The sequence below is a fragment of the Ranitomeya variabilis genome, chromosome 4 (assembly GCF_051348905.1).
Source record: "Ranitomeya variabilis isolate aRanVar5 chromosome 4, aRanVar5.hap1, whole genome shotgun sequence".
Lineage (NCBI taxonomy): Eukaryota > Metazoa > Chordata > Amphibia > Anura > Dendrobatidae > Ranitomeya > Ranitomeya variabilis.
In genome coordinates, this window is record NC_135235.1 from 208,342,942 (window position 1) to 208,368,814 (window position 25,873).

Here is a 25,873-nt window from a genome sequence, read left to right on the forward strand (position 1 = left end):
ACCCAGGCGTCGTCGACTACCGATAGCCAAATTTCTGTGAACACAAGAAGCCGGCCTCCCACCCTGGAGGGATTTCCAGGTGGGGGCGACCCGTCATTTATTAGAAGACCTGTGGCCCCGAGGTCCAGATGGTTTTGAGGGGTAGCTCTTAGCTCTCCAGCGCGGGGGAGGCCTGAAAGAAGGCTTCCTCTGGTCTCCTTGTGAGGAAGAGCGGTCCTGATTGGGGTTTCCTGCGGAGGCAAAGGACCGAAAGGGACAAAAGGACTGGGGGCCCCTCCTGTTGAAGGTACGTTTTGGCTTGGACTGGGGTAAAGAAGGTACTCTTACCACCCGCAGCGTCCGAGATCATTTGATCCAACTGCGTGCCGAAGAGTCTAGAACCCTGGAAGGGTAGACCAGTGAGGGATTTTTTAGAAGTAGGATCTGCGTTCCACGCTTTTAGCCAAAGGACCCGGCGAATGGCTACAATGTTACTATTAGCCCTAGCCGAGCAGGCCGCCGCATCAAGCGAGGCATTCATGAGATATTTACCCGCAAGAGAAATCTGATCCGCTAAATCAGACAGTTCCTCCGCAGGAGCAGAGGCCAAAATGCCTCTGCGCAGGGTTTTGGCCCAGGCTTACACAGCCTTGGCTACCCATGAGGAGGCGAAACTAGGGCAAAGGGAGGCTCCAGCAGCCTCAAACGCCGATTTGGCTAATGCCTCGATTTGTCTGTCCGTGGGATCCTTAAGAGAGGCCGCGTCCGGAATAGACAGAACTGTCTGAGAGGATAGCCTGGACACAGGCGGGTCGACCTTAGGAGACTCGGACCATTTGCTGACAAGGTCGGAGTGAAAAGGGTATAAAACGTCTAGCCGTTTTCTGCCAGGGAAAAGCTTACCAGGGTTTTCCCAGTGTGTAGAGGTAGTGTTGTCGAACTCCCTATGATTAGTAAAAACCCTAGAGGGACGTTTAACCCATTTAAATGCAACGGGAACGTTCTGAGAGTTTGCCTCATTCCTCCTTAAGTTCAAGCGTCTGAACAATAGCTGAAATAAGGCTATCGACCATATCCTGTGTTCCAGAAGTCTGATCTGCATCCGAGTCAGAATCCGACAGAGGTTAGGTCAGACCCGACGTCCGCCTGCGAGGAGGGGGAACGGGCAGATAGGGGTATCCCGATGTCGTCCGGGGAACTGGAAGAGGATCTAGATAAGGTCCTTTATCTGTCTCTTTTGTTCAGTCTGCCTCTGAGAGGGTCTTGGACAGGTGCGAGCGAATTGCCGTGTGAGGCGTTCGTGGCACTGGTGGCATTCGAGAGAAGAGGGATACGTTTAAGTGCCTGGACCAGAGACGGAGACACTTTAGTAAGGTCAGACACTGATTGAGACATTGCAACAGCCCACTCCGGGGGAGGGGGGGTGCACTCATCCCGAGACCTAGGAGCTTCCTGAGGGGCTGACATAATGGGAGGAACGCAGGAGGGGCAGAAAGGTGAAGGCTGACTTTTTCTTACAGAGGGTGCAGGCGTAATGGATGACCGTAGTGGCAAAGGCCGGGGTGGGGTCGGACATAGGTAGAGATATTACCTTGTCCAGGTGCGGAGAAGAACTGCAGGGAGGAGTAGAGCCCGGGAGAACAGTAGCGCTGAGCCTGCAGACAGGATAGCGACAGTGGAAGCCGCAGGAGTCTGAGCCTGTGTCCCCCAAGATCCCTCTGTCCCACGCGGTGAGGAGACGCTGGCAGGAAGAGGAAGCCAGCCAAAGAGCGCAGAACAGCGTGACGCTGTGGGCGTGCACAAGCGCCGAAGGGGGGAGCAGAAGAAACGCCCCCGAGAGCGCTGAACTCCTGGCCGCCGTGATGCAGGGCGCCGCAAGGGGGCGTGGTCAGCTGGGCGCCAAAAGAAGGAAGAAATGGCGGGCCCGCGCGCCTGCAGGTTTGAATTAAAGAGGGGAAAAGGAGAAATGCCTGCCGTGCAGCGATAGCGACGCATGAAACAACGAGCACTACAGCCCACTCCCTTATTAAACAGAGGCCCTGGTAAGAGATCGCTTGCAGGGCGGGAGGGGGTAGGGGGGGCCCCAGTACATGTTGCTTGAAGATTCCCTACCTGAAGTTGAGGAACACATCAGGATCCCTTGTCAGAGAAGAGGGTCCTGGAAGAGGTCCTCCTTCCCGCGCCACGAAACTCCGGCGCAGAAGACGGCGTCGACCGCTAGACAGGGGGAGAGGGTCACTGGAAGGGTCACTCCGAGGAGAGGGATGAGGAGGGGTAACGGGCAGGACTGGCAACCGAGGAAAGGTCACCCTGAACACCCAAATAGGTGACAGGGGACGAAGTCCTGCCCAGCGGGTCCGAGAGGGTGCGATGTGGGTGAAACCACACTGCTCTCTCGGTCGCTCAAAGAGGGGAAAACAGGGTGAGAAAACTGCACCCTGTTACCCTGAAGAGAGTATCTGAAAAAGAAAGGGGAAATGATTAATACACACAACAAACCCCTGTAAAAGAAATGCGGATCTGGGGTTAGATTCAGGTCCGCCTCCTACAGACACTAAGCAAAAACTGAGTTGCCTGGTGCCTGTCGGAGGGTGTATACTGCCGGGGAGGAGCTACTTCTTTATTTGCATAGTGTCAGCCTCCTAGCGACAGCAGCATACACCCCATGGCTACCTGTGTCCCCCAATGAAGCGAGAAAGAAATTGGTCAGGACAAAATTATTGACACCCTCAACTTAAAGGGGATATCTGGGACTTTAAAAAAAAAAAGTAAAAAAGGCAACTAAAAAAAAACCAACTACTGTCTGTTGTACCCGGCAACGGTCATTGACCGCTCCTGCCAGAGATTCAGCTGCTCCCTGCCAGCAGAGCAGCAGTTGCTCTTCCTGTTGACAGGGCGCGACTACTGGTGTCATGCTGATTGACAGTGGCCTCCACACTGCCTATTTAGGGGAAGCCAGCTGTCAATCAGCATGACATTAGTAGTCCTGCCCTGTCAACAGGAAGAGAAAAAGCTGCTGCTCTGTTGACAGGAAGTAGCTGAATCTCTGGCAGGAGCGGTCAATGACCAGCGCCAGGCACAATAGACACGTAGTTAGCAACTACATGCCATTTTTTTTTATTTTACAGTCCCAGATATCACCTTTAATATTTGGTTTCACCCTTTGGAATAAATAACTGCAATCAATCGTTTCCTATAACCAAAAACAAGCTTCTTACACCTCTCATCTGGAATTCTTGACCACTCTTCGTAAACTGCTCCAGGTCTCTCATATTTGAAGGTGCCTTCTCCCAACAGCAATTTTAAGATCTCTCCACAGGTGTTCAATGGGTCTAGATCTGGACACATTTCTGCCACTTCAAAACTCGCCAGCACTTTGTTTCCATCCATTTCTGGGGGCTTCCTGAAGTATGTTTGGGGTCATTGTCCTGCCGGAAGACCCATCACCTAGGACTCAAACCCAGTTTTCTGACCCATGGCACAACATTGTGACTCAAAATCCTTTGGTGATCTTCATATTTCATGATGTCTTCCACATAGTCAAGGCACCCAGTGCCACAGACAGCTAAACAGCCCCAAAACATCTTTGAACCTCCACCATATTTGACTGTAGGTAATGTGTTTTTTTCTTTGTAGGTCTCATTTCATTTTTGGTAAACCGTAGAATGATATGCTTTACCAAAAACCTCCATTTTGGTCTTATCTGTCCACAAGACATTCATTTTGGCAAAATCCAAAGTTTTTTATGTTTCTATGTATGCGGTAGGATCCTCGTGGGACTCCTGCCATAGCGTTTCATTTCATTCACATGTGGACAGTTAGTTTGCACTGACACTGATGCACCCTGAGCCTGCAGGACAGCTTGAATTTTTTGGGAACTTTATTGGGGCTGCTTATCCACCATCCGGACTATCCTGCGTTACAACCTTTCACCAGTTTTTCTCTGCCTTCCATGTCCAGGGTTGTAAACTTCTTGATTATGTTGTGCACCGTAGATCTCTGGAGATGGACATGTATACTTGATATTTCTCAACAATTTTGGTTCTGAAGTCCTCAGACAGTTCTCTTCTCTCTCTGTTCTCCATGTTTAGTGTGGCACACACAAACACAATGCAAAGATTGAGGCAACTTCTCCCATTTTTATCTGGTTTCAGGTATGATTTACATACATACAAAGCCATCCATAACCTGTCTCCTCCATATATCTCTGAACTAATCTCCATATATCTTCCCTCACGTAATCTCCGGTCCTCCCAAGACCTCCTTCTCTCCTCCACACTTATTTGCTCCTCACCTAATCGCCTCCAAGACTTCTCCCGAATATCCCCCATCCTCTGGAACTCTCTGACCCAACACGTCCGACTATCAACCACAGTGGGATCCTTCAGACGGAACCTGAAAACTCATCTCTTCAGGAAAACCTACAGCCTGCACTGACCCCGCTGCCTCCTCACCACTACCGAAGCTACCGCCTCACCAACACCGGAGCTCCTGCAACCCCCAACCTACTGTCTCCTTCCCCACCATCCTGTAGAATGTAAGCCTGCAAGGGCAGGGTCCTCGCCCCTCTGTTTCAGTCTGTCATTGTAAGTTTGTTTACTGTAAGTGATATCTGTAACTTGTATGTAACCCCTTCTCATGTACAGCACCATGGAATCAATGGTGCTTTATAAATAAATAATAATAATAATAATAACAACAACAACATATTGCCCACACCTGTTACTTGCCAGGCAAGTTTGAACGAGTATCACGTGCTAGAAACAAAGTTGTTTAACCACAATTTTGGAAAGGTGCTAACAATTTTGTCCGGCCCATTTTTGGTGTGTGAAACTATGTCCAATTTGCCTTTTTTGTATTTTTTGTGTTGATACAATACACACAAAGGAAATAAACATGTGTATAACAAAATGTGTAATTGCAATAATTTTCCGCTACAAGTTCCCCTGAAATGACAGCTAACTTTTCCATAGAACTTTATGAGCACCAACTGTCATCTCTCATCTCAGTAATGTAACAATCTGTCTTCACTGAATACAGATTTTACCCTTAAATTGAGAATTTTGAGAATGATCGATTAGTCTAGAAGGCGCAGGAAGTTACCACTCCCTCACTCATTCGCTTACCTCCTGCTTGCAACGTAGGAAGGTGTGAAACTTGTAGTGATGCAAGGAATGGTACAGAGAGTAATAAAGTGACTTCTCGGCATCCACCTTAAATTCCTTAAAATAATAAAAAAATAAATAAATATACATGACAAAGACCGCAACGTTAACAAAAATTTAAAGGGTTATTCCCCATCTTCGTAGATGGGTATTGTCGGATAGAGCTTGTAAAAACAAGCGCTTTTGCAATTTACTGCTATTTAAAATTTTCAGCCGTTCTTGAGATAGTCACACTTTTATTTTGTTTCTATCTCGTTGCCTAGGAGACCGACCACCGCTGTTGTCTATAGCTTGTAAGCACAGCGCTGAAGCTGGCTGCGATTGAGAGGTAACAATGCTCTGCGGCGATTCTCATCAGCTTCTAAACCATGCTTGTGAGCTTATTAGAAAAGAGCTTGTAAGCACTGCGCATATTTTGTCTAGCTGAGGTGGTCGGTCTCCAAGGCAATGAGTTTTAAAAAAAACAAAAATGGGAATATCTCAAGAACGGCTAAAAATTTTAAACAGCAGTAAATTGCAAAATTGCTTCTATTCACAAGCACTATGTAATGGGCATGTGTACATCCAAACGCCTCGGCTTTCCCATTATGACACATCCTGCACCCCGCACGCTATATCTTGGTCCTTCTTAGATGTAAGATCATTTTGTACCTGTGGTTTGGCTACATTCTTTTTTAATTTATTGAGTGTTTTTCGGTTGTAGGGCTCTCCTCCCGGCTTCATCCTGACGGTAGATTCTCCAGGATCAATACTCAGTTGTGGGAACGTGTGAAGCGCCTCCTACAGGTCATTGAAAGCGGAAGATGCAAAATAAATAATCAATAAATGAGCATTTATATTTTATATTATATTTATATTAAGTAAAAAAAAACAAAAAAAAACTAGAAAAATCTGCACTTATAAATAATAATAAATATAAAGCTTGATGTCAGAAGTTTTTTGGAGAGTAAACGCTCCAAATCTCAAAATCCCTCAATTTCTTTTAGCTTCTGCTCTAAACACTTAACAAAAAAGACTCAGTGTGGAAGCGTCTATATGGTGGTCTTCAGTCTCAAAGGAGAGCACTTCTGCCCATTTATTAGTTGAGTTTAAAAAGTTTTCTGAAAATATTATCTGCCTCTGCCCACCACTAGGGGGAGCGCACTGTAGACAACAAACTCCCTCTAGTGGTAGCAGCAAAATAATTTTATTTAACTCTACAGCTCCAAGCCTTAAAAATATATAGAAAAATTTAGCACTTTTAATAAAAACTTCCAAGAAAAATAAACAAAATATTGTATAATTTTTAGACCCAAAAACATACATTTAAGCCAAAAAATAACATATCCATCTATCGCATCAGTGTATGTCTACAGTGGGACAGTACCTGAGCGGATGAGCTCAGAGAGATCTTCTTCAGGACTTTTTTCTTGTGTTCATTTACAATTCCATCGATTTTTCTCATGGGCGGAAGGTAAAGTTCGTCTGGAACAGAGGAGGAAGATAAACAGTGACACAGCATAAGGGGCAATGAACTGCCGGTCATTGACCAGGCTACACAGACCATTTATTGCATCACACTTTCATTGAGACTAATGCTGGCCTAGACCCTAAATACTTTCTATACAAAATTTCAAAAATAAAAATAAATATTTATAAAATGCATTTGAGAATTTTTAGACCCCAAAACATGCATTTATATTGATAATTTTTAGACCAAGAACATGCATTTATAAGAAAGAGAATTATAACATTATATATACACATGTATATATATATATATATATATACACTCACTGGCCACTTTATTAGGTACACCTGTCCAACTTCTTGTTAACACTTAATTTCTAATCAGCCAATCACATGGCGGCAACTCAGTGCATTTAGGCATGTAGACATGGTCAAGACAATCTCCTGCAGTTCAAACCGAGCATCAGTATGGGGAAGAAAGGTGATTTGAGTGCCTTTGAACGTGGCATGGTTGTTGGTGCCAGAAGAGCTGGTCTGAGTATTTCAGAAACTGCTGATCTACTGGGATTTTCACGCACAACCATCTCTAGGGTTTACAGAGAATGGTCCGAAAAAGAAAAAAAATCCAGTGAGCGGCAGTTCTGTGGGCGGAAATGCCTTGTTGATGCCAGAGGTCAGAGGAGAATGGGCAGACTGGTTCGAGCTGATAGAAAGGCAACAGTGACTCAAATCGCCACCCGTTACAACCAAGGTAGGCCTAAGAGCATCTCTGAACGCACAGTGCGTCGAACTTTGAGGCAGATGGGCTACAGCAGCAGAAGACCACACCGGGTACCACTCCTTTCAGCTAAGAACAGGAAACTGAGGCTACAATTTGCACAAGCTCATCGAAATTGGACAGTAGAAGATTGGAAAAACGTTGCTTGGTCTGATGAGTCTCGATTTCTGCTGCGACATTCGGATGGTAGGGTCAGAATTTGGCGTAAACAACATGAAAGCATGGATCCATCCTGCCTTGTATGGAGCATCTTTGGGATGTGCAGCCGACAAATCTGCGGCAACTGTGTGATGCCATCATGTCAATATGGACCAAAATCTCTGAGGAATGCTTCCAGCACCTTGTTGAATCTATGCCACGAAGAATTGAGGCAGTTCTGAAGGCAAAAGGGGTCCAACCCGTTACTAGCATGGTGTACCTAATAAAGTGGCCGGTGAGTGTGTATATATATATATATATATATATATATATATATATATATATATATATATATATATATATATATATATATATATATTTATTTATATTTAACAAATACATTTATTGAGGTCTAAAAATTATTTTTTTTTAATTCGGTTTTAATTACAAAACTTGTACAGTGTTTTTTTTTTTTTTCACACCTTCGACTTTAGTATGGTCTGTGGTCATAAATCTGCTGAGAGGCGCTCCAAAAAAGGAGTCACAAACCCGTCTGTCAGAATGAACTCAATGACAGTTTCTCAGTCAACTCATTCGGCAGGCTATAGCAGACAAAATGGTGCAACATTTTTAATGCTACCCATTTCTTTAAATTATTTTTAGCCAAAAATACATGTATTTAAGTTAGGTAAGAAAAAAAAATGTCACAAAAGGTGGACAACCCCTTTAAAGTATTGACTTGTTGCCTATGTAGCAAACTGTTCGAGAGGCATCGTAATTGCCAATTTCCAGGAGGAATAAGAGAGTAGCAACTCACCACTTGTATCTTCCAATGCTTGGATCATATCCGGGTCTAATGCCGTGCTGACCAACATCTCAATGTAGCTTCGGTACATCTCCTTCATGGCTCTTGTGTTCAGTACTCGGCCAACGGGAACGCGCTCTGCAAAGCACATGTAAAACATTAAGGTCCCTTATCACGTTGTTAGATATGTATATTAGATCATATATAGTAGGCCAAGTATTAAGGGGAAAAAAACTATTGCTATGTCTGGAGTGGTGTAATACCACATAGTTGCCTACAGGTGGCGCCAGGTGCAAAACAAAAAACTGACTATTTTATTCAGAATATGTAAATAATTTCCTCATATTTCTACAGTGACCGGGGTCGGCTGCAGTCCATTCATTCTCAGAATTAGCGGGGATCCCGGAGGATATTCGCCACATTCAATGTAATGGCTAGTGATACGCTATCACCAATCTGTGAGACGTATGTAGTGGACTCAGGAGCTGAGCTAGCGCAATAACCCAGGAGATGCTGGCTGTGATACACAGTTGGCATCTTCATGTAACAGTAGAGTGATCCAATTGCTATTGCTTAACCATTTAAATACCGCGATCCACCACTGACAGAGGCATTTACATGGCATGGTGGGTGGTGTAGGGAAATCTGATAGTGTCGCTGACAGACGCCACTGTCCTGACACTCATTGACATAAATTATAAGCAGTGTCGTGAGAAAAGTTTGGTCATATTTCTATAAATCTTCCCCCTCCCCCGCTGGCCATCTTCTCACCTTCTTCACTCTGCTGGTCAGGTGAAGAGTCAGAATCGGAGGATGATGCCACTTCTTTGAACCACTTTTTCCTCTTCTTCGGTGGTGGTTCAGCCTTTACTTTTGTGTGTTTTTGTTTAGGTTTTAGTGCTACTTTAGGAGGTGTTGGTTCTACTTTGTCCACTTTTTCCACCCTTATGTGTTTTTCAATCTTCTCAACTCGGACAACTTTCTCAACTTTGTCATTCTTTGTCACTTTTTCAAGCTTCGTTGGTTTCTCCATTCTTTCTAACTTAGGCATTTTTTCCGGTCTTTCGGACTTGTCCGTTTTTGAAGACCTGTCTGTCCTGGCGGTTTTAGAAGATCTCTCAGCTCTAATAGGTTTGTCAGGCCTCTCAGCCTTGGCTATCTTTTCTGCTCTCTCCGACCTTGGTGATCTATCGGCTCGCTCCAACCTGGGCGATCTGTCTGCTCGCTCCAACCTTGGGGATCTATCGGCTCGCTCCAACCTTGGGGATTTATCGGCTCGCTCCAACCTTGGCGATCTATCGGCTCGCTCCAACCTTGGCGACCTGTCGGCTCGCTCCAACCTTGGCGACCTGTCGGCTCGCTCCAACCTTGGCGATTTGTCGGATCTCTCCAGCCTTCGTGATTTTTCAGTTCTCTCCATCCTGTTTGGTTTGTCTGGACGTTCAACCTTCCCAGTTTTTTCAGAACGTTCAGCCTTTGTTGGCTTGTCCATCTTTGAAGTTTTTTCTACCTTTTCCTTCCTAATTCCTTTCTCTTGTGACAATTCTCCCTCGGATTTTTTTGGTACTTCACTTTTTGCTGTTTGTTCCACCGCTTCTGGCTTGGCTTTTTTCTTTGATGCTTCATTCTGCTCCGCTCTACTGGGTGCTTCAGGTTTTTCTATCTTCTCTACTTCAGCTTTCTTTGGTGCCTCCAATATCTCATCTTTTAATGACCTTTCTGTTGGCGGAGGCAACTTTACTGAAGATTCAGTCTTCAAAGCTTTTCGGGTTGTCTCCACTTTTGGGTCTGGTTTTAGTTCCATCTTCTCTGGCTTGACCACGGTTATATTTTTCTCTGCTTTGACTGTAGTGTCCACCTTCTCTGGTCTTACGGGAGCTGTGGGCTTTACGACAGGTTCCACCTTGTCCTGCTTTACTGTTGTTGAATTCTTTTCTGGTTTTAGAATACGTTCAGGTTTGTCTTGTCTCACGGCAGAAGCAGCCTTTTCAGTTTTTACAATGCGTTCCGGCTTTCCTTGCTTACCACCTGTGGTAATCTTCTCAGCCTTTGTACCTGGTTCCAACTTTTCTTGCCTTCCAGCAGATGAAATCCTTTCAGTCTTTGGAGTAGGTTCTTGTTTTTCAGGTCTTGCTGCATGTGGGCTTTTTTCAGTTTTTACAGTTGTGTCTGTTTTTTCCACTTTCGTCACCACTACAACTTTTTCAGGTGTCAACGTGGGTTCAGTATTTTCCGATTTTGCCATAGGCTCACACTTCTCTGCCTTGGCCAGTGGCTCGGGTTTCGCCATAACTACAATTTTATCCTGCACCACAGGTTCAGATACGTCACTATTCTTAGCCAGGACTTCATTTTGGTGTGAGGGTTCTGTCTTTTCCACTGGATCAACCTTTTCTATTATTTTTTCAGCTTCTACAGGAGCCCCTTCCTTTGTTATGTTGGTTTCAACATTTTGAGGTTCTTGATCTTCTTCAACATTCGCTTTTTCAATATTGTGAACAGCTTCGTCCTTTTCAATGTTTTCCTCTTCTTCAGTATTTTCAAGCTTCTCCAGTTTCTCAATCTTCTCTCCAGCGTCCGTTTTTTCAGGTCTTTGAACGGGTTCCATTTTGACCAAGCAATCTGATTTATCGCATTTCTCTGGCCTGGTCACAGCCACCGGACTTTTAGCTCCAGGTGCTTTTGTTTGACTTTGCCTTCTACAATAGAAACATAAAAGATGATTACATTAGATGCAAATAAACAAAAAAAATTCTAAATAATAAAATAATAATTTCCTCCTATAAAAATGAATCCAAAGACAACATGACAAAGAACTTGAAAAAAATCCCAAAATTGTGGTTTCCAAGGAGTTTAAAAAAAATTAATAAATAAGTTCAGTCACCTTTGAAATTGGAAAATTACCCCTATGCCCCAATTTATGGGGGTCTTCCAGGCCCGATTTAACAAAACAACACCTACCAGTCTCGGTATTGCCCTTTCTATCCTGGACAAGCATGTGATCACGAAGGCCAATCACTGGCCGCAGTGGTGATTCAGACATCACCGCTGCTTCCAGTGATTGGCTGCAGCAGTCACATGCGTATACAGTAAATATGGCAAGTACAGAGCATTGGTGACAAGCCCAGTTGGCCAACAAGACTAGATTTAGATAGAGTGAAGATCGGGCCACATCTCAAGAATGGAGAGGAGCAGGAACAAAAAAAAAATAACGCCGGAATCAGGAGAACAGCGGCATTTACACTGGGTAACAAAACTACATATTCACAACAAGATCATCTTGAAGTGCAGCAAGCTTATAAAACAGTAATGGCTCTCAGCATGTGGAGGTCCAACAGTAGCCCTGAGCGACACGGTCCGTGCAAAATTATTGCACCCACCTTGCAGCACATTAGAGAACTATTACAATAGATGATACGATGTCAGAACAACGCAGTTTTGCAGAATGCTCAGCTGTCAGGTAATCCATTATTAAGAGGGAGAATATGATGTCCACAGCTCTGCTGCCAAATACTGCAACATGTGACTTTCTGATCAGTACTGAAGCCTCACAGTGAGGTCGCCCCCCAAGGTCACCAGTAGAGTGGTCTCTAATCTTCACACCGCCATGTAACGCCAGGAATCCTATCATTTGCTTTCATCAACTCGGCACTTGTCCTTTATCATTTAGGTATTAAATCTATCTTTATTTTTTTTTTTTAAGAGTCCTCTTATTAATGACCCGGGTCATCAGCTCCCTTCCCTGTGTGCAAATCTTCGGGCATCTTCCCTTCTATGCACTTCGCTTACAAAATTTATGATAATGACATGAAACCATAACACTGATTACAGAGAGTGCGGATATACATCAAATGATGAATCCACTGACATACATACACATCTTTATACACATACACAAATATACTATGTACGGTGGTTATGGAAAGTATTCAGACCCCTTTAAATTTTCCCTCAGTTTCATTGCAGCCATTTGGTAAATTCAAAAAAGTTCATTTATTCCTCATTAATATACACTCTGCACCCAATCTTCACTGAAAAAAAAACTGAAATGTAGAAATTTTTGCAAATTTATAAAAAAAAAACTGAATAATCACATGGTCATAAGTATTCAGACCCTTTGCTCAGTATTGAGTAGAAGCACCCCTTTGAGCTAGTACAGCTATGAGTCTTCTAGGGAATGATGCAACAAGTTTTTCACCCCTGGATTTGGGGATCCTCTGCCATTCTTCCGTGGAGATCCTCTCCAGTTCCGTCAGGTTGGATAGTGAGCGTTGGTGGACAGCCATTTTCAGGTCTCTCCAGAGATGCTCAGGTGGGTTTAGGTCAGGGATCTGGCTGGGCCAGTCAAGAATGGTCACAGAGTTGTTCTGAAGACGCTCCTTTGTTATTTTAGCTGTGTGCTTAGGGTCATTGTCTTAATGAAAGTTGAACCTTCTGCCAAGTCTGAGGTTCAGAGCATTCTGGAAGAGGTTTTCATCCAGGATATCTCTGTACTTGGCCGCATTCATGTTTCCTTTAATGACAACCAGTCGTCCTGTCCCTGCAGCTGAAAAACACCCCCATAGCATGATGTTGCCACCACCATGTTTCACTGTTAGGATTGTATTTGGCAGGTGATGAGCAGTGCCTGGTTTTCTCCACACATACCGCTTAGAATTATCACCAAAAATGTCTATCTTGATCTCATCAGACCAGAGAATCTTATTTCTCATAGTCTTTGGAGTCCTTCATGTGTTTTTTAGCAAACTCTATGTGGGCTTTCATGTCTTGCACTGAGGAGAGGCTTCCATTGGGCCACTCTGCCATAAAGGCCCGACTGGTGGAGGGCTGCAGTGATAGTTGACTTTGTGGAACTTTCTCACATCTCCCTACTGCATCTCTGGAGCTCAGCCACAGTGATCTTGGGGTTCTTCTTTACCTCTCTCATCAAGGCTCTTCTCCAACAATTGCGCAGTTTGGCTGGTCTAGGAAGACTTCTGGTGGTCCCAAACGTCTTCCATTTAAGGGTTATGGAGGCCACTGTGATCTTAGGAACCTTGAGTACTGCAGAAATTCTGGTGTAACCTTGGCCAGATCAGTGCCTTGCCACAATTCTGTCTCTGAGCTCCTTGGCCAGTTCCTTTGACCTCATGATTCTCATTTGGTCTGATATGCACTGTGAGCTGTGAGGTCTTACATAGACAGGTGTGCGCCTTTCCAAATCAAGTCCTATCAGATTAATTAAACATAGCTGGACTCCAATGAAGGAGTAGAACCATCTCAAGGAGGATCACAGGGAAATGGACAACATGTGACTTAAATATGAGTGTCTGAGCAAAGGGTCTGAATACTTATGACCATGTGATATTTCAGTTTTTCTTTTTTCATAAACTTGCAAAAATTACTACATTTCTCTTTTTTTTCAGTCAAAATGGGGTGCAGAGTGTACATTAATGTGAAAAAAATGAACTTTTTTGAATATACTGAACGGCTGCAATGAAACAAAGTGAAAAATTTAAAGGGGTCTGAATACTTTCTGTAATATATATATATATATATATATATATATATATATATATATATATATATATATATATATTACACACAGATGCACATATTTACATATGCATATTGATAGACACGTACATACATTATATATACAGTATATCCACAACTCTAGGTAAGAAAACTGGAAATAATGAGCATGTCACCTCATGGTCTGCAGGGGCCGATGCCACGGCTTTCTGGAACATACTCTCACATAGTCCTTTTTGTTGATATTCTCAAGGAACTTGACATACAATCGCTGGTAGCGGTTCTTGGCATCTCCAAAGTATCCCAAGTACTAGATGTAAAAAAACAAAACAACAATGTCCTTCACATTGTCACAAGCCATCATCCTCCACCCTAAGTTGTCTACATGGGGCCTTCAGTATTCTTTTAATGTTCAGCACGATGTACGATCATTGGGGGGATTTTTAGGCATTTTTTATTGGCTAGGGGGGACCTTGACTTCGCGCCGTTGAATGCAATGCTGAAGATTACTCATAGTACTCTGGTAATGCAGGAATCAATCCAGCTACAAACTATAAAGTCCATATGGAAACACAACACGGCAATCGTAGGGATTGTCCCATAGGGTATGTAGGTTTAGAGAAAAAAAAAAAGGGGGCTTACGTTGCTGGTGGCACAGAATTGGCGTTGACCATCTTTGATTTCTGGAGTGAATTTTTGCAATAAAGCTTTTTGTACCCGCCAGATTGGAGGTGGCTCCCGACCAGTCTGCAATGCAAGCTAGAAATAAAAGCAGAACAATTAATATACATATAGTCCTGGACTGGCTTGCCAGTAACATGGAGTCTGGTGGGCCCCACTGTTCATCTACATGCAAAGATCACATTACCCTCATTCACAAATTTGCCTGTGTTTCTATATAATAATAAAAGGGGTAGTTTGTTAAATGAATGCAGAGATGATGCCCTTGTCTGTACATAGTTAAACAAAATGTATTGTTCCAACTACTTCTCATTTAAGTGGAGAGCATGAGGGCCCACCGGAGGTTTCTCCTGTTCGCCGGTGGGCCAGTCCGAGACTGTACACTTATAATAATACATAAAGGTAAAAGGGCATATTTTTTTCAGTAAATAATCACAAAATCATTCTTCCAAGCACTGACGCACTTAAGAAGGATGTATTGTACATGCTCAATGCACATCATCTGCCGGTGAACAATCCTTTTTAGATATTTTACCAACCCTGACTTTCAGATTTATACATTTAAAACTTTCTTACAGTAATATGATGATAAAAAGAAAAAAAAATAACATGACATTACAACACATGGGCCATAAGTGGAAATTAGCATAATCTTACTAGCCAAGAGACAGTAAAATAAACATTAAAGGGGTTTTCCAATGCCGAAAACCCTCTCTCAATATTTCACAATTCTACAATGAAGCACTTTTATAATTGGGTGTTATTACAAGAGAGATGTGAGACTGCTGGGGGGATTGTCATAGAAACAGAGAGATAGCTGGGACTGCTGGGGGGATTGTCATAGAAACAGAGAGATGGCTGGGACTGCTGGGGGGGATTGTCACATAAATAGAGAGATGGCTGGGACTGCTGTGGGGATTGTCACAAATAGAGAGATGGTTGGGACTGCTGGGGGGGAGATTGTCACAAATAGAGAGATGATTGGGACTGCTGGGGAGATTGTCACATAAATAGAGAGATGGCTGGGACTGCTGGGGGGGATTGTCACAGAAACAGATGGCTGGGACTGCTGGGGGGATTGTCACAGAAACAGAGAGATGGCTGGGACTGCTGGGGGGGATTGTCATAGAAACAGAGAGATAGCTGGGACTGCTGGGGGGATTGTCACAAACAGAGAGATGGTTGGGACTGCTGGGGGAGATTGTCATAGAAACAGAGAGATAGCTGGGACTGCTGGGGGGGATTGTCACAAACAGAGAGATGGTTGGGACTGCTGGGGGAGATTGTCATAGAAACAGAGAGATAGCTGGGACTGCTGGGGGGGATTGTCACAAACAGAGAGATGGTTGGGACTGCTGGGGGGGATTGTCACAAACAGAGATGGCTGGGACTGCTGGGGAGATTGTCATAGAAACAGAGAGATGGCTGGGACTGCTGGGGGGGATTGTCATAGAAACAGAGAGATAGCTGGGACTGCTGGGGGGATTGTCACAAACAGAGAGATGGTTGGGACTGCTGGGGGGATTGTCACAGAAACAGAGAGATGGCTGGGACTGCTGGGGGGGATTGTCACAAACAGAGAGATGGCTGGGACTGCTGGGGGGGATTGTCATAAATAGAGAGATGGCTGGGACTGCTGGGGGGGATTGTCACAGAAACAGAGAGATGGCTGGGACTGCTGGGGGGGATTGTCATAGAAACAGAGAGATAGCTGGGACTGCTGGGGGGGATTGTCACAAACAGAGAGATGGTTGGGACTGCTGGGGGGGATTGTCACAAACAGAGAGATGGCTGGGACTGCTGGGGAGATTGTCATAGAAACAGAGAGATGGCTGGGACTGCTGGGGGGGATTGTCATAGAAACAGAGATAGCTGGGACTGCTGGGGGGGATTGTCACAAACAGAGATGGTTGGGACTGCTGGGGGGATTGTCACAGAAACAGAGAGATGGCTGGGACTGCTGGGGGGGATTGTCACAAACAAAGATGGCTGGGACTGCTGGGGGGGATTGTCACAAACAGAGATGGCTGGGACTGCTGGGGGGGATTGTCACAGAAACAGATGGCTGGGACTGCTGAGGGGGGGGATTGTCACATAAATAGAGAGATGGCTGGGACTGCTGGGTGGAGATTGTCATAGAAGCAGAGAGACGGCTGGGACTGTTGGGGGACTGTCATAGAAACAGAGATGGCTGGGACTGCTGGGGGGGTTGTCACAGAAACAGAGACACGGCTGGGACTGCTGGGGGATTGTCACAGAAACAGAGATGGCTGGGACTGCTAGGTGGAGATTGTCATAGAAACGGAAATGGTTGGGACTGCTGGGGAGATTGTCACAGAAACAGAGATGGCTGGGACTGCTGGGGGAGATTGTCACAGAAACAAGAGAGATGGCTGGGACTGCTGGGGGGGGGATTGTCACAGAAACAGAGAGATGGCTGGGACTGCTGGGGAGATTGTCACAGGAACAGAGCGATGGCTGGGACTGCTGGGGAGATTGTCACAGAAACAGAGATGGCTGGGACTGCTGAGAAGATCGTAAGGCCATGTTCACACTTTGCGTTTTTTACCGCGGATCCGTGGCGATTTTGATGCTGCGGGTCCGCAGCAGTTTCCATAGCGTTTACATTAACATGTAAACCCTATGGAAACCGCTGTGCACATGCTGTGGGAAAAAACGCGCAGAAACGCAGCGGTTTAAAACCCGCAGCATGTCACTTCTTTGTGCAGAATCGCAGCGATTCTGCACCCATAGAAATGCATTGAACCGCTTACTTCCCGCATGGGGCTGTGCCCACGTTGCGGGAAGTAAGCGGTTAATGTGCGGGTGGTACCCGGGGTGGAGGAGAGGAGACTCTCCTCCAGGCCCTGGGAAGCATAAATAGTGTAAAAAAAAAAGAATTAAAATAAAAAATGATGTTATACTCACCTCTCAGCGCTGCCCGCGGCCGTCCGGTCTTCGGTTTGCTGTGCGAGCAGGACCTGTGGTGACGTCGCGGTCACATGACCGTGACGTCACAAAGGTCCTTCTCGGCACAGCATCTTTGGAACCGGACCGCCGGGTGCAGCGCCCAGGAGATCCGGACATCGGAGGGTGAGTATAACCAATTTTTATTATTTTTATCATTACTATTGATGCTGCATATTGCTGCATATGCAGCATCAATAGTACAGGAGTAATCCCGCAGCGGACACCGCGGAACAAACCGCGATAAATCTGCAGGGATAACCGCAGCGGTTTTGCCCTGCAGATTTATCAATTCCGCTGCGGGATAAACCTGCAGAGCACACCGCAAAGTGTGAACATGGCCTAAGGGTACCGTCACACAGTGCAATTTTGATCACTACAACGGCACGATTCGTGACGTTCCAGCGATGCATTTACGATATCGTTGTGTCTGACACGCTACTGCGATCCGGATCCCCGCTGAGAATCGTACGTCGTAGCAGATCGTTTGAAACTTTCTTTCGTCGTCTAGTGTCCCGCTGTGGCGGCATGATTGCATTGTGTGACACAGGTTGTATACGATGTGCGCACAGTAACCAACGGCTTCTACATCGCAAATACGTCATGAAATTATCGCTCCAGCGCCGTGTATTGCAACGTGTGACCGCAGTATACGACGCTGGAGCGATACTTATACGACGCTGCAACGTCACGAATCGTGCCGTCGTAGCGATGAAAATGGCACTGTGTGACGGTACCCTAAGACAGACAGTGAGAGCAGAAGAGGATTATACAATGCTAGAAGATAAAACACACAAGACAAACAGTGTGAGTGGAATGAGAAAGACATTGATGGGAGATTAACTTTCCTTGCAGGCGCCGGAGACTAGAAGAGTCAGAGCGACTGCATGTAAACATGTATACTGGTAATGGGACAATGCTAAAAAAATAAAATTACATTGGGGGGCCATTACAGTGCTATATACAGTACAAATGCTGCCTTTTTGAAAAACTGTTTTAGTGTCTGTGAACGTAAGTTTCTCCTTTCTTCCAGATCATAAATTCCTCAACATCTACACACAGCGGTGCAATAACCTGCCCATTCCCAAGCTTCTCATGGAAATGTCATCTGCAGACAATAAGCTTCAGTACAGACCTTAGAGGACCATAAAAAACCGTAATGTCTAAAGTTAGCTGTTGACGAGTCCTTTTAAACTTAAAGGGATTGACCACTATCGGACAACCCCAACCTAATCAACTCAGGAACTGAATTAAACTAGAATATACTCGTCTAGCGCAGCGGCGCCGTTCCTGCGATGTTGGAGAGGCTGTTCCCAGTAGTGACTTGATCATGTTGTGTCACAATACCACTGCAACCATTGAGCTACAGCCGTTTGTGCAGCTGATGAAAGGCCACCAAGCTGAAAAAGCCAAGCACAGTGTTCGGCAGTCAATGGCATGGAGAAGCGGTTGGGCAGGCGCACCGCTACTCCATTCTAATGGGGATAGAAGTGCCCCCTTCTGCCAATCGGCGCAGGTCCCAGCGGTCGGACTGGTCCTGTGGATAAGTGATAAAAGAGTTGTCTGGTGAAAGCAAGTTAAACCAACCTTGAGTGCCTGGATGTCCTCCACACGAATGACAAACTCATCTCGCTCTCGGAAGATGCCCTCGCCGCTGCTTTCCACATCTTCATCATCAGTCTCTCCACAGATAGCAGCAGTCTCTTGCTTTTTGGCCAGATGTAGAGGTCGGGAGTCTTCCGGTTCTTCCTGCTCAGGAGACGACTGGGCGGCTGGAGGTTCTTCAGGAGGTGGAGGAGCTGGAGCTTCTGGAGGAGAAGGTGGTGAGACTGCAACTGGTGGCTCTGGCTGTGAAGAAGGTTCAGAAGGAACAGGACTTGCCACCTTCTCTTCTTCCACAACAGGCGCTGTTTTAACAAAAAAAAAAAAAAATTACTGTTGAAATTATTTTGCGGTCACAAAATAATAATTGACAATAGATTACAAAGGATAAAACATTTTCCTATCAACTCCCCCTAAGAAAACACCTTACATATGAGTACCAAAAATCACAAAGAATGAGATAATGATCATGGACTTCATTGTTAAAAATTTGCCCTAAACAGATTGGGTAGGAGGTTTATTAATTTGGGAGTATGAAGGACTCCTTCAAAAAATATTACAATTACTGACCTGTATTTTCGATCTCTTTGCGGTCAGTAGGATCATAGAGTGCCGATATGGCTGAAGAGATGCTCTTTTGCAGATCTTGATTTTTGCTTACAGAGTCCTCCTCATCTGAGGAGAAGGAAGGCAAGGTCTCCAAGTTCCTCTTCAATTCGTCATCCAACCTCTTACAAGGGCTGGTACAGCTCATGACCAAACTATCGCTCTCCGTTGAGTCTAGAGGCCCGGAGAGCATTTGAGAAGCCATACCAAACGAAGCCTGTGATGCTTGCTGGGCAGATGGTGGTCGGTTCTTTGAGGGGCTGGTGTTGGCTGTGGGCAGCTGCTGCCTCTTTCCTGATTTTAAGAAATCCAAAAAGGAGGCCATGAAGCCCGATTTTATCTCTGGTTGCTTTTCCTCGACCTCTTTGATCTTCTGTTTGATCTTTTCTCGAGTCTGGCTGTTGTCCAAAGCATTCTCCTGGGGAGGAGGAAGCATCTCGGCTTGATCCATCTGCATTGTATCGTTCCCTTTTGGCACTTGCAGTTTGATCTGCCCAAAGAGATATTAAAAAGGCACAGTGTGAGCTTACGAACCTTTGGGATAATTGATCAAACTATTACCCCGTGTCTACTTGAAGGGGCAAAAAAGTAAAATAAAAAAAAAATCTAAAAATCTAATATGCATATCTATTATAAGGCTTTAGATACAACAGATCATAAGAACTAAATAAAGTTGTGGTGACCACTTACTGTCTGCTAATTCTAAATAATCTCCATTTATAGTTTGTGGAAGAACGATCCACATACCTTTAGTGGTTTCAGCGGCTCCATTGGCATACTTTCCCTTCCTTCATCTGTTATTCTCCTGCCTCTCCCTCTACCTCTTCCACGTGGTTTTCTAAGACAATCATGACCTAAAACGTGAGGTTCTACCAGTGGTCTGATCCTTGGTCTTCCTCTAGGCCTAGGAGGTCCCTCTCTTTTAGGTTTTGTAGGTTTCCGGCCTCGACGCTTTGGTCCATCCATACTCGGTGGGCAAAAGTCAATATCACCCATAGGGCTGATGTTCGGCCTAGTACGACAGCTAGAGATAAGATCAGGGAGAAGGTCCGGTAATCTACGACTATTCAATCGAATGTCGGCAGGAACATCCTCCTTGTCTTCATCATCTTCAAACTCGTATTCCTGGGCGTAGTTTTTCTTGGGAGGCTGAAAAGAAGGTTCTCTCTTTTTCAGTAAATGAAATGATGATGTCTTGAGAAGTTTTTTGGGTTTGGAAGAGCAGAATATGGGTGAGGTTAGACCAGGTTTTACTTCTGATTGCTGACCATGACTGGATTGAATAAGTCCTAACTGCTCTGTGTTGACAGTTGATGGTAACTCGTGTTTTACAGACACTGAGTCTAGACCCAGATGAACGTTTTGCTGATTGTCATTACTTTCGGAGGTGCAGTAACCGGAATATCCTTGGCTAGACTGCATCATTTCATAGCTATTTTTCATAGCATCATTTCTGTCCATGCTCTGAGAGCCATCATCACCGCCGCAGCTCGACTTTGGGAACTCGTCGTTTCCACATGGTTGCGGACAGAACATATCCTCCATTCCAGGGAAAAAACTGCGCTCCTCGTCCTGCAAAAGGGAATCAGGAAAGCAGATAGAAGTCAGAGGAACAAACCGCTGCTTTGATCCTTGAGGACTAGGACTATCAAACTGATCCTTGGGCTCCATCTGAGCTTGAGGCACCTGTTGGGAGGACTCTGGATCTAAACGCAAGGGGTCTCCTGCATCAGGCATGAGGTGTTGACCTTGTACAGGACCACTCTGGCCCAAGTGTGTTTCTAAGTTCAGGTCAGGCTCCAAAAAGTCCTGAATTTCTTGAGGACGGGATAACGCCTGCATTGCATCATTTTGGGGCAGTACTTCCATGCCTTCAGACTGTAGAGATGCTTGCATCCTCTCAGGCTGCATTTCTGCTTGCATGCGTTCAGACTGAAGTTGTGCCTGGAGCTGAGGGGATTGCTGGTCTGTCTGCATCTGGTGGGAATCCATCAACTGTGCCTCTATTGACTGGGAACGAGAGTGTACTTCCAAGGACTGCGAGCGGACGTGAGCCTGCATTTGCTGCGACTGTAAATGAGCCTCCAAAGCCTGGGACTGCAGTTGCATCTGTAGCTGAGGAGATTGTGCTTCAGCTTGGATCCTCTGTGGTTCCAAAAGGTGTACATCCATGGGCGTCTGCACTTTTCTCTGGTGTGCTTGCATTTGACTCTGGGTGTGGGTGAGAACAGACTGCAAGAGTTGTGACTGCTGAGAAGAAAGCGGCAGATCGGGAGAGGTATCCATCATCATTGGAGTGCCTTGCTGGCTCTGGAGCATGTTGTGAGACTCCATTGACTGACTATCTGCCACCATTCGGTGGGCCTGTGAAGAATGCTCAGGGGTCTTTTGCATGTATGAATGCGCCGAGTTTAAGTCTTTACTTGAGGTGTCCATGTGTGGTAGGTGATCCACTGACTTTTTGATATCCTGAGTAAAAGAATCCATGGGACCGGTCTGGTGACTATAATGGACAACAGACGTCCCCAGTGATTCTGGCGTTGACCTTGTGTTCGCGTATTCCTTATGTCGATCCGTTTTTTTCTTGTCTTTTAAACTCTGAAGAGATAATTCTAAGCCTTGGTTGTCTAAGTTTGAGTTAGTCCTTATAACACTTTGCAGGTGATACCGCTCTTCGGTTTTGCTCATCTCGTAACTCAACGATTTACTAGATCTTTCCTCGCATTCTACAAGACTTTCGGAAGAGACGCGAGGGGGGCTTTGCGACTGTAAGAGGTGCTGAATGAGAAAGTCTTCATCATCTGTCCTTTCCGAGAGAAGATCTGAATCGGATTTGGGTTTGCTGTAGGATGGTGTCCTTTCTAGACTGGGCTGGGAGTTTTGATAGCTTTGCGAGTGGGAAGCCTGCATGAATGACGGCGAAAGCACGGATGTCAAATATTTCTGAGACTGTCCGGGAGAAGCAACACTTTGAGACCGACTTGAAGATGGCGACTGCAGAGGCCGAATGATCTGAGAAGGACTGGAATCGGATAAATTCTGTGCATGACTGACTGAAGAATACCCAATCGATGAGGCATGGCTGGACATGGCTGGGGAATGGCCAGTGCTGTAGCTTAGAGAAGGACTGGCAGTAGGTAACCCTTGTGAATGAGCAGGAACATAACTAGGAGCCTGGCTGGCAGAAACATGAGACTCTGTTTGGACGCTGTAACTTGGAATCTGACCCACGGATGACAACCCTTGCAAATGGTCAGGGGAGTAGGTTTGATTCTGGCTCACGCATGTCTGCAAGCCTTGAGACTGGCTGGTGGTATAGCTTTGCGATTTGCTCCCGCTGGTCAGATCTTGGGCCTGGCTGGATGTAAAGCCTTGCGATTGAGTGACAGCAGAAAGGTTCTGAGATTGGGTGACGGCATAATTTTGAGACTGGGACATAGAAAGAAGATTCTGCGGCTGTCCGGGGGAATACGCCTGAGACTGGCTAGAAATAACCGAGCTGGGCTTTGGAGTGGATGAGGAGTAGTTGTGTGTCTGTCCCGTGGATGCGATGCTTTGGCACTTTGGAGTGGCGGTAGATCGAGGAGTCTGCCTAGACGCTGAATAACTCTTGGACTTGTTGGAAGAGGAAGATGTTGAATAACCCGGGGACTGAATTATTGGTCTGTAGCTTTGAGACTGCTCTTGGCGCGCTTGTGAATTTTTCTGCTGTGACCCCTCGCTGCTGACAGGAGACTGGTCCCCCAGCGGGCTGCAGGACAAGCTGGAACGATGTTGCATCTGCTGGTAACTTCCTCCGCAGCTTAGATAATGCTGCAAGGAGTGAGCGGCAGCTGCAGCAGAGGGTAGCTGGGACTGGGCGCTGGAGGGCCGCTGGTAGTGCTTAATAACACTGTCTTGCCGAGGCATCGCTCTTTCGATCGACGAGGCCGGAGAGCTTGAAAACACAGAAGCGTTGTAGAGCTGGGATGTTTGTTCGGAAGGGCCGAGGGAGGAGGAGAGAAGATTGAACTGGGATGGGAGGTGTCGTGAGGCCGACTCTTGGGCACTTCGATAGGCCGAGCTCTGTGATGGTAGTCCGGTGCCTAACACGGTGCTGCCAAGTCGGTCAAAACTGAGGGAAGATGGAACCGAAGACTGGGATGACTTGATATGGAGGAGGGGATCGTGAGGAGAAAGGAGTCCATTTGACGTGGGGCTAAACGTGGCATCTTGAAGCGTTAGCGAAGATGTTACTGGAAAGCTTCTACCACTGAAAGATGCTGGATGCTGGTAAGCAGACAGGGCGGATGATGAAGGAAAGGTACCGGCTCCCGATATAAAAAGCTCTGCAGGTGCAGGGGTGTGCATGGCTGTAAAACACATACAAAAAAAAAAAGAAAAAAAATGTAAGTACACAATGATCCAACAATGAATACACCAAATATCTTACACCATCACTATGTTCATATAAAAAAAAACCATGTCGTCAATTTGAATGTTGATGTGGTGAAGAGGGGAGAAAGTATCTTAGGGAAAGCAGAAAAAACAAGCTAAAGAATAGCAGGAAAGCGCATAGGTGGAAAAGTACAGAATAGAAGCTGTGACGATGTATGATCTGTGAACACAACAGCATCCTAAGCTCATATCCAGACTATATTCCCAAGAAGGACACACAGAGCTCACATCCAGCCTATATTACTGGGAGAGACACACAAAACTCACATCCAGCCTATATTCCCGGGAGGGACACACAGAGCTCACATTCAGCCTGTATTACTGGGAGATACACACAAAACTCACATCCAGACTATATTACTGGGAGACACACACAAAGCTCACATCCAGCCTATATTACAGGAAGAGACACACAGAGCTCACATCCAGCCTCTATTACTGGGAGAGACACACAGAGCTCACATCCAACTATATTACAAGAAGAGACACACAGAGCTCACATCCAGCCTATATTACTGGGAGACAGACAGAGCTCACATCCAGCCTATATTACTGGGAGACACACACAAAGCTCACACCCAGCCTATATTACAGGAAGAGACACACAGCGCTCACATCCAACTATATTACTGGGTGAGACACACAACTCATATCCAGCCTATATTACTGGGAGACACACACAGAGCTCACATCCAGCCTATATTACAGGAAGAGACACACAGAGCTCACATCCAGCCTCTATTACTGGGAGAGACACACAGAGCTCACATCCAGCCTATATTACTGGGAGACACACACAGAGCTCACATCCAGCCTATATTACAGGAAGAGACACACAGAGCTCACATCCAGCCTATATTACTGGAAGACACACAGAGCTCACATCCAGCCTATATTACTGGGCGAGACACACAGCACTCACATCCAACTATATTACTGGGAGAGACACACAGCTCACATCCAGCCTATATTACTGGGCGAGACACACAGAGCTCACATCCAGCCTATATTACAGGAAGAGACACACAGAGCTCACATCCAGACTATATTACTGGGAGACACACACAAAGCTCACATCCAGCCTATATTACAGGAAGAGACACACAGAGCTCACATCCAGCCTCTATTACTGGGAGAGACACACAGAGCTCACATCCAACTATATTACAAGAAGAGACACACAGAGCTCACATCCAGCCTATATTACTGGGAAACACACACAGCGCTCACATCCAGCCTCTATTACTGGGAGAGACATACAGAGCTCACATCCAGCCTATATTACAGGGAGACACACAAAACTCACATCCAGCCTATATTACTGGGAGACACACAGAGCTCACATCTAGCCTATATTACTGGGCGAGACACACAGAGCTCACATCCAGCCTATATTACAGGAAGAGACACACAGAGCTCACATCCAGCCTATATTACTGGGAGACACACAGAGCTCACATCCAGCCTATATTACTGGGCGAGACACACAGCGCTCACATCCAGCCTATATTACTGGGAGAGACACACAGCTCACATCCAGCCTATAATACTGGGCGAGACACACAGAGCTCACATCCAGCCTATATTACAGGAAGAGACACACAGAGCTCACATCCAGCCTATATTACTGGGAGACACACAGAGCTCACATCCAGCCTATATTACTGGGCGAGACACACAGAGCTCACATCCAGCCTATATTACAGGAAGAGACACACAGAGCTCACATCCAGCCTATATTACAGGAAGAGA

At 45.6% G+C, this 25,873-nt stretch overlaps 1 protein-coding gene across 1 annotated transcript in view; it reads right to left on the reverse strand.

The window, feature by feature from the left end:
- Nucleotides 1-25,873, reverse strand: part of PRR12 (proline rich 12) — a 101,782-nt gene that overhangs the window by 6,876 nt on the left and 69,033 nt on the right. Inside the window, exons 4-13 of the mRNA XM_077259791.1 lie at nt 20,432-24,036; nt 19,649-20,174; nt 19,064-19,383; nt 14,471-14,587; nt 14,005-14,138; nt 9,086-11,013; nt 8,327-8,452; nt 6,511-6,608; nt 5,796-5,924; nt 5,106-5,201 (exon numbers count right to left, since the gene is read on the reverse strand). Coding sequence (XP_077115906.1) covers nt 5,106-5,201; nt 5,796-5,924; nt 6,511-6,608; nt 8,327-8,452; nt 9,086-11,013; nt 14,005-14,138; nt 14,471-14,587; nt 19,064-19,383; nt 19,649-20,174; nt 20,432-24,036 — 7,079 coding nt within the window. The remainder of the gene's footprint in view (nt 1-5,105; nt 5,202-5,795; nt 5,925-6,510; nt 6,609-8,326; nt 8,453-9,085; nt 11,014-14,004; nt 14,139-14,470; nt 14,588-19,063; nt 19,384-19,648; nt 20,175-20,431; nt 24,037-25,873) is intronic.